Genomic DNA, 16952 nt, shown 5'->3' with positions numbered 1-16952 from the left:
ATGAGGTGCCTTGTTGAACTTCCTGTGCCCAGTATGAGTGAAAATACCTAATTAAATACACCGGCTCCCCAATCACACCTGACACCTTGTTACACTAACTAGTCACATTACACAGGGAGGAAAAATGCCTAATTGGTCCCAATTTTGGCTTAATTTGGAGATTTTAAGTTGGGGTGTACTCACTTTTGTTGCCAGCATTTTACACATTCATTGTTGTATTTTGAGTTACTTTGAAGTAACAATAAATTTACTTAGCTATTCAAGCTCTACAGTGACTAACATTGTATCAAAGTGTCATTTCTTCAGTGTTGTCCCATGACAAGATATATTAAAACATTGCAGAAATGAGAGGGGTGTACTCACTTTTGTGAGATACTGTACTTATTGCGCCCTGGTTGGATGACATCATTGTCATCTTAATTTGCCTGTTGCAAATTGGGTGTCTCCAGAGACAACTCACTAAATTGATTCATATGCACAGCTGACAATTTATGCATCATGAAGATTTGTTGTTGGGAACCTGCACTCGCAAGTTTTTTATTTATACTCAAGAAAATTTTTTGAAACGTCTTAAGTGCGATTTGTAATTGCAAGGAAAAAAATCTAGTAACCCTTACAGTTCTGACTTGTTCTCACAGGGAAATAATTGACACACAAATTATTATTATTATTACGGATTTGTCCTTTTACATGAGTTCAGGACTGGTGTGACCAAGAAAGTTGAGCGCACCAGCATAACCAAAACATTAGTCCAGATGCCTATGTATATGAAAGTTCATAGGCCAGGGACCTACAAATCATTATGTTATGGGGTTTTCCAGTGATAGACCAATTGATAAGGAAAGGAAAAAAAGATTTGTACTTCAAATAGGATGTGCCCTTTAGATATATGTATGTCACTGTTACAAAGTTCGCCTCATTATATGAAATTTCTAAAGCCCTAATAAGTGCAGATATCCATTAGCATTGAATTATTAACTGTGGATTACATGTGATTGAACAATAGTGTTGAAAATAACTTACATTGCTTTTAGTTGTGTACTCAGCAGACAAATAGAGAAAGAGCTGTTTGACATTCCAGTCAAATATTGGCTGCAAATGTACAAAAGTTAAGAAAAAAACATAACTTCAGACCTGCACGTTTAACATACTGTAATTTGTCACTTCAACTACACATGAACAACATGACTGGCCTCATCATACACAGTCCAATACAAAATAAACATTTGACATCACATCAAAGTTGCATTGCAATGCTAACAATATGCACTGTATTGGCTCATAGCAAACAAAAGTAGTGTTCAGAAATTCACATACAGGAAATCCCCCTCCATGCCAGGTTCAGGTTTCACAGTCCCACTACAGTAATCCCTCGCGACATCACAGTTTGATTATCGCTGTTTCAGTACGTCGCAGATTTCCCCACCCAAAAAAATTCACAAATTCTAAATAAACCTTCTAAATTGAGGAATTATGGCACGAACGTTGCCCACACACCAGCAGAAGGCAGGGAATGTCCCCACAATTGCAGTATGTATACTCGTACCTTTTAATAAAAAAAGTTGTTATAATAATGAGTCCTAAAAACATATTTAAAGTATTGTACCTTAATATAAAAAATATAATAATAAAAGAGTTCTAAAAACATATTTACAGTACGTACACTTGTACCTTGTTATTAAAACTTTATAATAATAAAAGAGTTCCAAAAACATTGACAGTATGTATACTTTAGCTACATATACATGTCACACACACTTCATATTTATATTATTTATACATTATTTTCCGTATGTCATTTATACTTCGGATGCGGCTCGGTGGGGCACTGGGTAGCACGTCCACCTCACAGTTAGGAGAGTGCGGGTTCGATTCCACCTCCGACCCTCCCTGTGTGGAGTTTGCATGTTCTCCCCGTGTTTGTGTGGGTTTTCTCCGGGCACTCCGGTTTCCTCCCACATCCCAAAAACATGCTTGGTAGGCCGATTGGAGACTCTAAATTGTCCCTAGGTATGAGTGCGAGTGTGGATGGTTGTTCGTCTCTGTGTGCCCTGCGATTGGCTGGCAACCGGTTCAGGGTGTCCCCCGCCTACTGCCCGATGACGGCTGGGATAGGCTCCAGCACGCCTGTGACCCCCGTGGGGACAAAGCGGTTCAGAAAATGGATGGCTGGATGGATTTATACAACGTATTACTATAGTATTTACATGTTTGAAACTATTATTTAATGTTTTAATGATATCATATGCACTTATATGGTTAATTAGACACTTATTGATACACAAACCATGTATGTATCTTAAAAAAAGGGTGACTACTTCGCGGATTTTCACATATCGCGGGTGGTCTTGGGACCAATTAACCGCGATAAATGAGGGATTGCTGTATTTCCTGGATTTTTTTGACATATTGAATCTATTTATAATTCTATTCTTGAACGTTAGATGGTGACACATATCTTACTCTGAGATGGTGCAAAATCAAAAGATGAACAAAACTCTTACCGTAAATTTCGGACTATAAACCGCTACTTTTTTCTCAAATTTTGAACCCTGCGGTTTATAGTATAGGTTTTTTCCCGTGATTTTCCAATAGGAGTGACTGTTAGGGATGTTCTAACTCTAACTTATTTTGCAAGAACCACACGAGAGACAGTATGCCCTTTGAACACTTGCAAGTGGAGAATTTGTTCGTTACTGTAGATACAGCAATGTCCGAACAAAGTCTGCCTTTGCATTCTTGCAAGAGTGTATTTATTGAGAGAAGGGTGGGGGTGAGAGTGGCAAAGGTGGGGGTGACAATTTACATGTGTGGTGGTCACCACAGACAATGGTTGACCACTTCAGAGGGTCCCAGTTTATTGTTTTACGAGGTCGTGGAAATAAAACCTAGTGGAGCCTTCCAGATGACTAACACACCATATGGAGAGTGGCAAAAACTGAATGGTTAAACTTTTCAGAGTCAAAGAAAGGTAGAAGGTTAAAACAAAGTTCATCGTTCTAGTCTACATCCCAACATAATCATACGATCAAGATAGTTCATAAACCCTAACAGTGACCAATACACTTATACGCTCCAAAAGGCTGTGGACCGCTGTTGTGCTGTTATGTTGACAAAAGTTAGGCGTCTAATCATCTCTTTCCTGACAATCATCTTTGTGTAGATTCTCTTACAAATGGTAATTAAACATTAAAAACCTTACGCTATCATGCAGTGACCTTACATGCATTTTTTCTAACGGCCATCGGGGGGGCTTGAGCAGAAACGTTAAGAGTGAGAGAGGTGGAATATATGCGTCGAGGAAGACAGTAGCATTGTGCATGAGGAAAGTTCGCGTAAACAAAGCCCAATGATGGAAGACACACGAAGGCGTGCGTATGACAGACCAGAGCGGTTACACGTAAACTTGGAATAAAAAAATTTGATTTAAAGTGGCTTTCCAACTTGAATGGGAGACTTGGATGACCAGCGGCAAGAAATCGTTTACTAAAACTGGACGAATGCGAAGAGCAACTTTCGCACAAGTCTGCCATTGGATCCTGACAGCGTGGAGCAGTGTGAACAAATCCACCATCACCAACGGGTTTTCGAAAAGCCGGTCTGCTGCGTGATGGAGAGGTGAACACAAGTTCAGAAGTGAATTTGCCTCAGGACGAAAGTGATGATAAAAGCGACAACAAAAGAGAGAATGAGAAAGAGTGTTGCGACGTACATCTGCCGCTATTCCAATCGGACACTGAGGAGGAAGATTTTGCTGGTTTCAGTGGACAGGAGGAAGACAAAGATGGGTCTCAGTGACTTTGTTGACTGGTATGTTGTTGTTTTATACCCACCTAATTAGTGCTGTTACTTCCGTGTTTACAACAAAATGTTAATGTGGTTAAAACTTTAGCCCAACTAGTGCTGTTAATTCCATGTTTACAACGAAATGTTAATGCTATTGAAACTTTATCCCAGCTAGTGCTGTTACTTCCGTGTTTACAACGAAATGTTAATGTGATGAAAACTTTAAAAAGGCTTTCTGCGTACTGTCTTTCTTTGTAAATAACTCGTGCGCACGTGCAGTTTGTAGTCTGGTGCGGCTTATATCAGTAAAAAATTTTAAAAAATCACAAATTTTAGCTGGTGTGTCTTATAGCCCGAAATTTACGGTATATATATTGCATGTGAAGGCGAAGAGGTTGAAGAAATACTTGGGGAATGCTGCAGAATGATGTTTAAAGTTGGAACGAGTTGAATTGGTTGGAAAATTTAGAAATTAGAAGGGAAAAATGAAATGTTGGAAAATTTGCTGTGAATTTCAAACTTGAAAATGTGGAATTTTTGGTAAGTCTGAATTTGTTGAATAGGTAGGCAAAAGGTGAACAGTTAAAAGTTTTAACAGGTTGAATTGATTAAAAAAAAGTAGAAATTATGAGTGAAACACAAAATTTGGGAGAATTTGGCGTGAATTTAAAAATTTAAAATTTGGAATTTTAAGTAATTTGAAAGTTGTGGAATAGGTAGGCAAAAGATAAACAGAATCGGTTGAAAAATGTAGAAGTTAGAGCAAATGTTGAATCCCCATAGAGAATGAATGGGAATTTAAAAAAAAAAACAATTGCGCCAAAAAAATTTGAAATTTGGAATGAAACGAAATATACGGGTTCAGGATGTTCACTTTTGGGGTTCAAATGTTGAAACAGGTTGAATCGGACAAAATTCTTTGTTAGAGCAAATGTTTAATTTAGGTCACTTCTGGTTCTATTTAGGGCACTTCTTGTTGAAATAAGGTCACTTCCAGTTTATTTGGGACACTTCCGGTTTAATTTAGATTACTTCCGGTTTAGCTTAGGTCACTTACGCTTTCTAAAGGTCACTTCTGGTTCATTTGGGTCACCTCCTGTTTGATTTGGGGCACTTCCAGTTTATTTGGGGCACTTCCGGTTTAGCTAAGGTCACTTCCGGTTTATTTGGGGGTCACTTCCAGTTTGAAAAGGTCACCTCTGGTTTACTTGAGGTCACTTACTGTTTGATTTGGGTCACTTCCGGTTCATTCAGAGTTCATTTGGGGGCATTTCAGGATCAATCCAAGATGGCGCCACACTGGAAGTGGGGGTCAAGTGTTGAATTGTGTAAGCATAGTAGAAGTGGGGATGAAGGGGGTGAATATGGTAAGCATAAGGTGAACAAAGTGGATAAAATTTTAATGGGCTGAATCGGTTGAAAAATGTAGAAATTAGAAAGAAAAAACTAAATTTTGGAAAATTTGGTGTGAATTTCAAAATTGATAATGTTGAATTTTTGGGAAATGGGAAGGTGTGGAATAGGTAGTTAAAAGATGATTAGTTGAAAGTTGGAACGAGTTGAATCGGTTGAAAAGTGTAGAAATTAAAAGTGAAAAATGAAATTTTGTGCAAATTTTAAACGTGACATTTTTTAATTTGGCAATTTTGGGAATGTCCCCAATGTGATTTGAATGTGCTGAATGATGTGAATTTCAAACTGTAAGAATGTAAATGCTTTGGCATGGGTTGAATCGGTTGAAAACGAAAATTTTGTGAAATTTTGCACAAATTTTAAACGTGAAAACGTGAAATTTTTTAATTTGGCAAGTTTGGGAATGTCCCCAATGAATGTGCTGAATGATGTGAATTTCAAACTGGAACGATGTAAATCTGAAATTTTGAATCTGCCATTAAGAGGAAATGAAGGACTACAACAGGGGTGCTCATTACGTCGATCGCAGCGTGACGTTAAAAAAAAAATTGTCAGCCTATCATCACGTAATTACAAAATTTTTAAATATTTATTATGTGTGTTGTGCAATATTGGCCTATTCAGTTATGCAAGGTACATCAACATATATTGTACATACAAAGAACCCTTGATACATTTGAAAATAGTTATATATTTTGCATTTTTTTGTGGTGTGTAGGTAGATCATTTTGACTTGGCTGTTTTATGAATAGCTCGCATGCTGAAAAAGTGTGAGCACCCCTGGACTACAACTACAACATCTACTCCAGTCCAGGAAGGAAAAAGACCTAACCTTACTCATGGGCGACATGAATGCCAAGGTGGGAAACAACAACAATGGATACAAGCTGACATGGACGGCACCATGAACAAAAATGGGGAAAGATTTGCAGACATATCTGCTGACACCAACCTGGTCATAGGAGGCACCATATTCCCCCATAAACCCATTCATAAAGCCACCTGGATATCTCCCGACCACAATACCGAAAACCAAATTGACCTCATATGCATCAACCGGAAGTTCAGACGGTCTCTCCTGGATGTGAGAGAAAAGAGGGGGGCAGACGCTGGATCAGACCACCACCTACTGGCTGCAAAACTCCAACTCAACCTAAAGCGCTGCAATACCCCTTTTGGGAACAGAACAAAGTACAACATCCAGCTCTTTCAGTGCATTGGACCAACCGAGCTGTATAAAACTACCCTTCAGAACAGGTTTCAAGCCCTGCAAGAACAACTAGTGAAAGAGTACTGGAACAGCCTGAAAAGTGTATGGAAGGAGACCTGTCAGGACCTTTTAGGGAAAAGGACAACAAACCACAAACCATGGCTGTCAACAGAAAGTTATTGCTGTCATCCCCAAAAAAGGAGACCTTAGAGACTGCAACAACTACAGAGGCATCATGATGCTATCAACACAGAGCAAAGTGCTAAACCGCAACATCTTAAAAAGACTACGGAAAGGGGTTGACAAGGAGCTGAGAGAAAACCAAGTTGGTTTCAGAAGAGGAAGTGACCAAATTGCTACCCTCAGGATCATTATAGAACAATCGATAGAATGGAACACCCCTGCTTACGTAAAATTCATAGACTTCGAAAAGGCGTTTGAAAGCGTAGACCGGAAGCTATTATGGAGCTTCATGGCACATAACAGAATACCCCCTAAATATATCAACATCATCAAAAGCTCATATCAGGACATGCAGTGCCAAGTGGTGCACCAGGGACCAACACAGAAAACATTCACCATGCTCACTGGAGTGAAACAGGGATGCCTACTTTACCCTTACCTATTCCTCCTATGCATTGACTGGATCATGAAACAAACTACCCAAAATAAAAAGACAGGCATCCAATGGACTTTGACAGAACAACTAGAAGACCTGGACTTTGCCGATGACATTGCAGGACTGGGACTAAAAATAAACGGAGCAAAAACCAAAAATAATGCGAGTAAACAACAAAGAGGGCGGCTCGGTGGGGCACTGGGTAGCACGTCCGCCTCACAGCTAGGAGAGTGCGAGTTCGATTCCACCTCCGGCCCTCCCTGTGTGGAGTTTGCATGTTCTCCCCGTGTCCACGTGGGTTTTCTCCGGGCACTCCGGTTTCCTCCCACATCCCAAACACATGCTTGATAGGCCGATTGAGCACTCCAAATTGTCCCTAGGTGTGAGTGCGAGTGTGAATGGTTGTTCGTCTCTGTGTGTGGTTGGCAACCAGTTCAGGGTGTCCCCCGCCTACTGCCCGATGACGGCTGGGATAGGCTCCAGCACGCCCGCGACCCCCGTGGGGACTAAGCGGTTCAGAAAATGAATGAATGAAACAACAAAGACACAAATCCCATTAACCCCAGGGGCTTCCCACTGGAAGAGTTAAATTCACATACTAGGAAGTGTAATTGCAGTGGATGGCGGAACAGAGGAAGATGTAAAATCAAGAAAAGGGAAAGCAAGAACAGCTTTCAACATATTAAACAAGATCTGGACAACCAAAAACATCTCACTCAATACTTAACTCAAAATCTTCAACTCCAACATCAAAACAGTGCTGCTATATGGATCAGAAACATGGAGGACCACCAAACGCATCATTATTGTGTGAAGGCCTTCACCTTCACACAATAAAGGACAGGAATAACAATAGTGTGAAGACTTTCGCCTTAACACAATAATAAAGGACAGCAACAACAATAGTGTGAAGGCCTTCACCTTCACACAATAAAGGACGACAATAACGTGTGAAGGCCTTTGTTTTCACACAATAATACAATTTGGAATAACTGGTGTGAAGGCCTTCACCTTCACACAATAAAGGACAGGAATAACAATAGTGTGAAGGCGAAGTTCACACTAACTAGTAAAAATTGCTGCTGTGATTTGATTCTTTTCATAAACCATATAACTTGTTATAATCCAAGGTTTTGAACAGGAGTGATGTAAGTGGTCACAGCATGCACATCTGATGTTGCTCACAGTGGTCTTCACTGTACTCAGGGAAATCGCAGGGCCACAGAGACATGCAACCATTCGCACTCACACCGAGGTGCAATTTGGAGTGTTCAATCGGCCTCCCAAGCATGTTTTTGGGATGTGGGAGGAAACCGGAGTGCCCTGAGAAAACCCACGCGGGTACGGGGAGAACATGCAAACTCCACACAGGGAAGGCCGGTGGTGGAATCGAACCCGCACCCTCCTAACTGTGAGGCGATCATGCTAACCAGTGCTCCACCAAGCCGCCCAGGTTTAATATATGAAAATAAATTTGCTCACTCAATATTGATAATTTAATGAATGAAGACACGTTTTGCTACCCACAAAGGAATGTGAAAATCAAACAAATAATTTACTTAAAATACGTACAAACATGTTTCATAACATTAATGAATCAAGTTGTGCTTTTATAGAGCTGTATTTAATATTTTGTATGACTTCCATAAGCTTAAAGGATTCCGTCCAAGGGTGGTGTGTTGGAAACTTGGTGTTTGTGTGGTAAAACACTTCCGTTGTTGTTCTTTCTATTCCTCATATTACAGGTATGTTCTATAAAGTCTTTTGCAACACACCTCTTGCATCTCTTTCCTTCGGTCACTAGGACTTTCATTACCATTGTTTTTATGCCAATCGTATCATTTTATTTTGTTGTATGAAGTGACTAAACCCTGTATAATCGCTTCTTGGGGCTGATGAACGGCGTTAGGATGCATGCCTTTGCACTTGACACAGTAAGCAGACGGAGAGTTTGGTTGGTGTAGGTCAGGTATGGGCAAACTACCGCCACATCTGGTCCGCAGCCCACATCAGATCCGCGGGCCAAATCCGGCCAAACCTGAATAAATTGTATGATTCAACGTTTTTCTTTGTCATTTTCCCTGCAATGACTGCGTTTCCCCAGTAGATGGGGAAACGCCCGCTCACGCATTTACTCCCAGAAGCCGTGTCTGAAAGCTCAGTGCACACTCACACGTGTGTGTACGTACTCAGTAGTACGGACCCGGCACACTCCGTGCTCTATTTCTAGCGGAGAGGCTGACACGTAATTTGAAGACACAGCAAAAAAAAATTCACCGACAAATTGCGGCTCAAAAGTTAAGTACCGAGGCAAGTTTTTTACTGGCATTCAAAATAGCAAAGGCTGGCAAGCCTTTCTCCTAAGGTAAGTTTTTGAAAGAATGCATGATTGAGACAGCGGGCCTATTGTGTCCAGACAGCAAAGGCAAGTTTGAAAATGTCAGTTTGTTGTGCAGGACAGTGGAACTAATTGATGAATAAATAGCCATCATGTTAAAAAAAAAACAGCAGAGACGTTTTTTTTAATATTCATTGGCACTGGATTAAAGTACAGTAATCCTTTGTTACATTGGGGTTCATTTATCGCGGCTTCAGTACATCGCGGATCTTTTTTCCCAAAAAAAGAAAAAAAAATCAAAAATTCTAAATAAAACTTCTAAATTGAGGAAGTATGACACGAAGGTTGCCCACACGCTAACAGAAGGCAGGGAGTGCCCACACAGTGGCAGTACATACACTTGCACTTTTTATAAAAAGGTTGTTACAATAGTTCTAAAAACCTTGATATAAAAAATCTTATAATAATAATATAGTTCTAAAATCATATTTACAATATGTACACTTGTAACTTGTTATAAAAAAGTTGTTATAATAAGAGTTCTAAAAACATTCACAGTATGTTTACTTGGGCTACATCTACATGTTACACACACACGTATGTATATATATATTTTTAATACATTATTTACTGTATGTCATTTATACTATGTATTAATATAGTATCTACATGTTGGAAACTATTATTTAATGTTCTAATGATAACATATGCACTCATATGGTTTAATATACATGTTAGGGTTGACAGATTATTTTGATCGTATGATTATGTTGGAATGTAAACTAATGATTAACCAAACTTGTCCTGTTCTCACAACGTAGTTAAACGAAGTGCTAAGTCCCCTGCACTGCTTGACCAGCTGCAGAGGAAGCAATCAAAGTTGTTCTGTTTCACCCTAATGTCATAAAACAAAGTGATAAGACGCCCTGCTCTAATTTGACCAGATGCCGGCGTTTCACCAAACCTGTCCATGCTCACCCCCAGTCTGCTTTCTCTCAACAAATACTCTCTTGCAAGGGACCAAAGACAGACTGCTTTCGAACACCTCTGTATGCTACAGGGTGACAAACATGTTCTCCACTTGCAAGTGTGAATAGGCAAACTGTCTCCATTGTGGTTCTTGCAAAGACGTTAGTGAGCACAACTCGAGCAATACACAATATACAGAAAAGTATGTATGTTAAAAATAAGAGGGTGACACTACTTCACAGATTTTCACATATCGTGGGTGGTCTTAGAACCAATTATCCGCGATAAACGAGGGATTACTGTAACGATATCAGAGACACTGCTCAGCTCCTTATTTTTATCCGAGGGATAAACAAAGATTTTGACATAACGTAAGGATTTTTGGGCATGGAGTACCTGAAAGGACAAACCTGGGGAGAGGACTTGTATGACCGGGTGTCTGCTTTCATCGAAAAAATGAAGCTACCCTGGAGTAAACTACCCAATGTCACCACGGATGGATCGACAAATTTACCGTAATTTTCGGACTAAAAGTCGCTCCGGAGTATAAATCGCACCAGCCATAAAATGCTGAATCAAGTAAATATAAACATACCGTAATTTACGGCCTATAAGTCAGTTTTTTTCTTAGTTTGGGTGGGGGGTGTGGGGGGGCAAACTTGTACAGAGGAGCAACTTATATGTCAATTTTTTCACAAATTTTCAAAATTCAAAAAAATAAAAATAAAAGGGAAAACGGCCCCTCCGTGAGTCGTCACCTTATCGTGGTGGAGGGGTTTGCGTGCCCCTATGATCCCAGGAGCCATGTTGTCTGGGGCTTCATGCCCCTGGTAGGGTCACCCACGGCAAAAGGGTCCTAGGTGAGGGGCCAGACAAAGCACGGCTCAGAAGACCCCTCATGATGAAAAAGACAAATGGACCTAGTTTTCCCTCACCCAGACGCAGGTCACCGGCCCCCCCCCTCTGGAGCCAGGCCTAGAGGTGGGGCTCGAAGGCGAGCGCCTGGTGGCCGGGCCTTCGCCCATGGGGCCCGGCCGGGCATAGCCCGAATAGAAAAAGTGGGTTCCCCTTCCCATGGGCTCACAACCTGTAGGAGGGGCCAAAGGGGTCGGGTGCAAGGTGAGCTGGGTGGCGGCCAAAGGCGGGGAGAACCTTGGCGGTCCGATCCCCAGCTGCAGAGGCTGGCTCTAGGGAGATGGAATGTTACCTCTCTGGCTGGAAAGGAGCCAGAGCTGGTGTGTGAGGCAGAAAGGTTCCAACTAGACATCGTCGGACTTGACTCCACACATAGTTTGGGCTCTGGTACAAGCCCTCTCGAGAGGGGCTGGACTCTCTTCTACTCTGGAGTTGCCCACGGTGAGAGGCGTCGAGCAGGTGTGGGCAAAGGAACTGCCCCTCCAATCTGAACCCGAGCGGTGGTCTATTGTTGGAATTCTGTGCTCGAGACGGATTTTCTATAATGAACACCATGTTCAAGCATAAGGGTGTCCATGTGTGCACTTGGCACCAGGACACCCTACGCTGCGGTTCGATGATCGACTTTGTAGTCGTGTCGTCGGATTTGCGGCCGCATGTTTTGGACACTCAGGTGAAGAGAGGGGCGGAGCTGACAACTAATCACCACGTGGTGGGTTAGCTCCGATGGTGGGTCAAGATGCCGGTCCGACCTGGCAGACCCAAACGCTCTGTGATGGTCTGCTGGGAACGTCTGGCAGAATCTCCTGTCAAAAAGAGAGTCAAGTCCCACCTCCGGCAGAGCTTTTCCCATGTCCCGGGAGAGGCGGGGGACATTGAGTCCCAGTGGACCATGTTCTGCGCCTCCATTGGTGAGGCAGCCGACCGGAGCTGTGGCCGTAAGGTCGTTGGGGGCTGTCGTGGCGGCAATCCCCGAACCCGCTGGTGGACACCGGCAGTAAGGGATGCTGTCAAGCTGAAGAAGGAGTCCTATCGGGCCGTTTTGGCAGCTGAAAGGTACCGGATGGCCAAGCGGAACGTGGCTTCGGCAGTTGCTGAGGCAAAAACCCGGGCGTGGGAGCAGTTTGGTGAGGCCATGGAGAATGACCTCCGGACGGCTTTGAGGAGATTCTGGTCTACAGCATCTCAGGAGGGGGAAGCAGTGCACGGTCAACACTGTTTACTGTGGAGATTGTGTGCTGCTGACCTAGACTCGGGACGTCGTTAGTCGGTGGGGAGAATACTTTGAAGACCTCCTCAATTCCACTGAAACGCCTTCCATTGTGGAAGCAGGGCCTGGAGACTCTGAGGCGGACTCTCCAGTCTCTGGGGTTGAAGTCACTGAGGTAGTTAAAAAACTCCTCGATGGCAGGGTCCCGGGGGTGAATGACATCGGCCCGGAGTTCTTAAGGGCTCTAGATGTTGTGGGGCTATCATGGCTGACACGCCTCTACAACATTGCGTGGACATCGAGGACGGTGCCTCTGGATTGGCAGACTGGGGTGGTGGTTCCCCTCTTTAAGAAGGGGGACCGGAGCGTGTGTTCCAATTACAGGGGAATCAAACTCAGCCTCCCTGGTAAGGTCTATTCAGAGGTGCTGGAGAGGAGGGTCCGTCGGGAGGTCAAACCTCGGATTCAGGAGGAATAGTGTGGCTTTCGTCCTGGCCGTGGAACAGTGTACCAGCGCATTTCCGGCAGTAAGTCGGATTCGGTCTGAGTGAGGGTTGGACTCCGCCAAGGCTGCCCTTTGTTACCGATTCTGTTTATGGTTTTTATGGACATAATTTTTTGGCGCAGGCATTGAGGGGGTCCGGTTTGGGGACCTCAGCATCGCGTCTCTGCTTTTTGCAGATGACGTGGTGCTGTTGGCTTCGTCAGGCCGTGATCTCCAGCTCTCACTGGAGCGGTTCGCAGCAGAGTGTGAAGCGGTCGGGATGAGGGTCAGCACCTCCAAATCCGAGTCCATGGTCCTCGGTCGGAAAAGGGTGGAATGCCCTCTCCGGATCGGGGATGAGATTCTGCCCCAAGTGGAGGAGTTCAAGTATCTTGGGGTCTTGTTCACGAGTGAGGGCAGGATGGATCAACAGGCAGCGTCGGCAGTAATGTGGACTGTACCTGTCCGTCGTGGTGAAGAGAGAGCTGAGCCAAAAGGCAAAGCTCTCGATTTACCAGTCGATCTATGCTCCTACCCTCACCTATGGTCACGAGCTATGGGTCGTGACCGAAAGAACGAGATCCAGGATACAAGCGGCCGAAATGAGTTTCCTCCGCAGGGTGTCCGGGCTCTCCCTTAGAGATAGGGTGACGAGCTCGGTCCTCCGGGAGAAACTCTGAGTAGAGCCGCTGCTCCTCCACGTGGAGAGGAGCCAGATGAGGTGGCTTGGGCATCTCATCAGGATGCCTCCTGGACGCATCCCTGGGAGGTGTTCCAGGCATATCCCACTGGTAGGAGACCCCTTGGACCACCCAGAATGCGGTGGAGAGACTATGGCTCTCGGCTGGCCTGGGAACGCCTTGGGATCCCCTGGGATGAGCTGGATGAAGTGGCTGGAGAGAGGGAAGTCTGGGAGTCCTTCCTAAAGCTGCTGCCTTCGCGACCCGACCCTGGATAAGCGGAAGAAGATGGATGGATGGATGGATGGATGGATGGATGGATGGATGGATGGATGGATGGAAAACGTGATAAACGAAACGCGATGTAGCAAGGGATTGCTGTAATTTGAATTTCAAGTGACATCAGTGGCGCGGCGGTTGTTTACAAACAGGACAAAGATTCGATCACGGGATGACGAACGGCCCCACATACTACCGGCATCATTAGGGGCTTTGTTTGTAAGTGACACGGTGGATGAAGAGTTTGCCTACAGAAATTTTTTTTTTTTTTTTTAATTGACCAGTAGAACTTTACTTCAGTAATGCCCCTGACCACGGTTGCTGTAATGCTGAAAGCAATGCAACCTTGTAATTTACTAGTCGTATTGAACCATACTGAAACATTTTGGCAGAGCGCTGTGTACAACCAGTATGGATCAATAAATGTATCAATTGATCCATATATAAGGCCCTCTGCATTTTAAGGTGCACTGTGGTTGTTTGAGGAAATTTTTAGTTTTTAAGTGGGCCTTATAGTCCTGAAAATACGGTACTTCACAAACACTACATCCATCTGCTTCTGGTTTGTTCAAATTCACCGCGGGTTTCATAGCTTCCCACTGCAATGCATGGTAATGCAGAGACTCTTGTGCATCACTTCTCCTTTTCCTTTTAAAAACAGAAGTCTATGCAATCACCTACGCACAATTACTACTGGCATAAGCTCCACAACATCCAATTAAACGGCTGCAAGATGTAAACAAAATAAAAATAACATTAAGAATAATTGGGGTGGCAAAGCTTGAGAGCGAGATTTTAACTGGTGATGGGCAAGGTTAAGTAGTAGTTCCTTTGCGTCACCTGCTATTGCCGGGGCAGGCAGCACATAGTGCAGAATGTTACAATGGAATACGTTAAAAAACCAAAAACAAACTTTTATTTTTAATATCAATATACAGTATTGTTTAAACACAATTATATTCATCACCTCAGTGCTCTTGCATGCATCCTCCACACAGCCACTCATGGAAACAGAAAAGTAATTTAATCCAACTGCAGGTGAGCTCAGAATTCTATGAAACTGCGCGCTGGCACTTGTGGGAAATGTGGTCGTCTTTATGGAAAACACTACCGTCCAAAGGCGGCGCCATAATCAACGAAGAATGTCTGGTGCTCCTTAAAGACTGCATTACAGTAGATATCACACTAATACGTATTGGTGTTCAATAGTGTTTAGTAATGTTTATGTGTGGGAATGTTAAGTGTTTGAAAATGTTACTTTCTGATTACAACTTTTGGTGATTTTTAGATCTTTGTCAAGGTACTATTTCGGAACATACAGTAGTGGTTGTGGGTTCAATACTCACCCCTGGTAACCTTGAGCAAGTGTCCTTGAGGAAGACACTGAACCCTAAATTGCTTCCATTGGATCCAAGCAGCACCTAACATGCCTCGCACTTGTAGAATATCTTAATTTTGTTGTATACCAGTTGTACAATGACAATAAAAGCATTCTACTTCTACCTGAGCCCTCAGCACGTGTTACAACATGTCACAATACCTATCATGACTCAGGTTGTGAATGTTAGGTGGACATTTGTACTGGCCCCTGACTAGCAAGCGTCTATAATGACCTGGCCCAACACCCGTCCCATATGTTGCTGATACATCTTCCCTTACTTGAACACGTGCTCCATGCTACGTCCCAGCCCCACCTAACAGAGTTGCCTTTTCTATTTATTTTTGCTTGCCAAATACTGCTATCTGTTAATTATGGTGTGTCATTTCATACTCTAGAAATTTGGGCCACTCGAAATTCAAGGATTCACACCTCTTAGATTGCTGTGTACATTATCGGCTTCTTGCGCGTGGTGGGTGTGTCACAAGTCTGGACAGGAGAATTGGCATACCTTTAAAGTGCCCAGGTCAGGTATGTATATATACCTATATTAAGACATTTGAAAAAGGATATCAGCTGAAAGGTCAAATGTGATGAAACCCAGATCACTGCGCTCTCTGGGTCCAGTGAAGTCGTCAACATTTCTCCTGTAAAAAAAAAATAATAATTAATAATATATATGTATATATATTTTGCCATTTCATCACAAAGCACAAACAAAATGAAACAAAACATGAATAATTAGGACCCGAGTAATGACCGCTGGTATTAAGGGCCAAAACTGTTTCAATAACTTTACAATTTAAATGAGATAAACAGTTGAAGAAGACTTTTCACAAATCTAGGTGAAACAAAATCAGGCCTGCTTCCTCAGGTTGTGTTAAATAGTGACGTCCAGGTCAATTCAACTCTGTAAACCAAGATGCCTGTGCATTGCTGGTCAAAAGTAATGTGGTATCACAAAGTTACCTATCTACCGTAATGACTGGACTATAAACAGAACCTAATTATAAGCCGCACCAGCAAAAATATGAGGAACATTTTGTGCATGTGCACACGAGTTATCCTGTGAAGGTGAAGGCCTTCACACTTATGTTATTCTACTCTTTTCACTTTATTATTGTGTGAAGGCGAAGGCCTTCACACTTAGGTTATTCTACTCCATTCACTTTATTATTATTAGTGTGAAGGTGAAGACCTTCACATTATTGTTATTCCTGTCCTTTATTATTAGTGTGAAGGTGAAGACCTTCACACTATTGTTATTCCTGTCCTTTATTATTAGTGTGAAGGCGAAGGCCTTCACACTATTGTTATTCTACTTTATTATTAGTGTGAAGGTGAAGGCCTTCACACTATTGTTATTAGTGTGAAGGCGAAATGATTAACACATTTTAATCATTTATTTTATTCAACATCATCATCATAATTAATTTACCTTTTTTTTTTTTTGATTGATTGATTTCTCATCTTTAATCATTATTCCACCACAACAATAGTAAGTCATTGTTTAGCTCAGTAGGTAGAGCATCAGACTTCCACCCTCAACCTCGCAAGTTTGAATCCCGAAATAAATTGCAACTTCTAATTCTACTTTATTATTATTTTATTTTTTCTTATTATTATTAAACAACTTATTCCTCCCACTTTTTTTATTTTATTCAACATCAT

The 16952-nt window shown here is 42.5% G+C and overlaps 1 protein-coding gene across 1 annotated transcript in view; it reads right to left on the bottom strand.

The window, feature by feature from the left end:
* spcs3 (signal peptidase complex subunit 3) overlaps positions 1–16952 on the bottom strand; it is a 52998-nt gene that overhangs the window by 13608 nt on the left and 22438 nt on the right. Inside the window, exons 2-3 of the mRNA XM_085912643.1 lie at positions 15855–15928; positions 1024–1100 (exon numbers count right to left, since the gene is read on the bottom strand). Coding sequence (XP_085768769.1) covers positions 1024–1100; positions 15855–15928 — 151 coding nt within the window. The remainder of the gene's footprint in view (positions 1–1023; positions 1101–15854; positions 15929–16952) is intronic.

This window comes from Syngnathus leptorhynchus, chromosome 5 (assembly GCF_054491065.1).
Source record: "Syngnathus leptorhynchus isolate UIUO chromosome 5, UIUO_Slep, whole genome shotgun sequence".
NCBI lineage: Eukaryota > Metazoa > Chordata > Actinopteri > Syngnathiformes > Syngnathidae > Syngnathus > Syngnathus leptorhynchus.
Note: the sequence above shows the minus strand (reverse complement) of the source record. Positions and strands in the feature narration are given on the sequence as shown.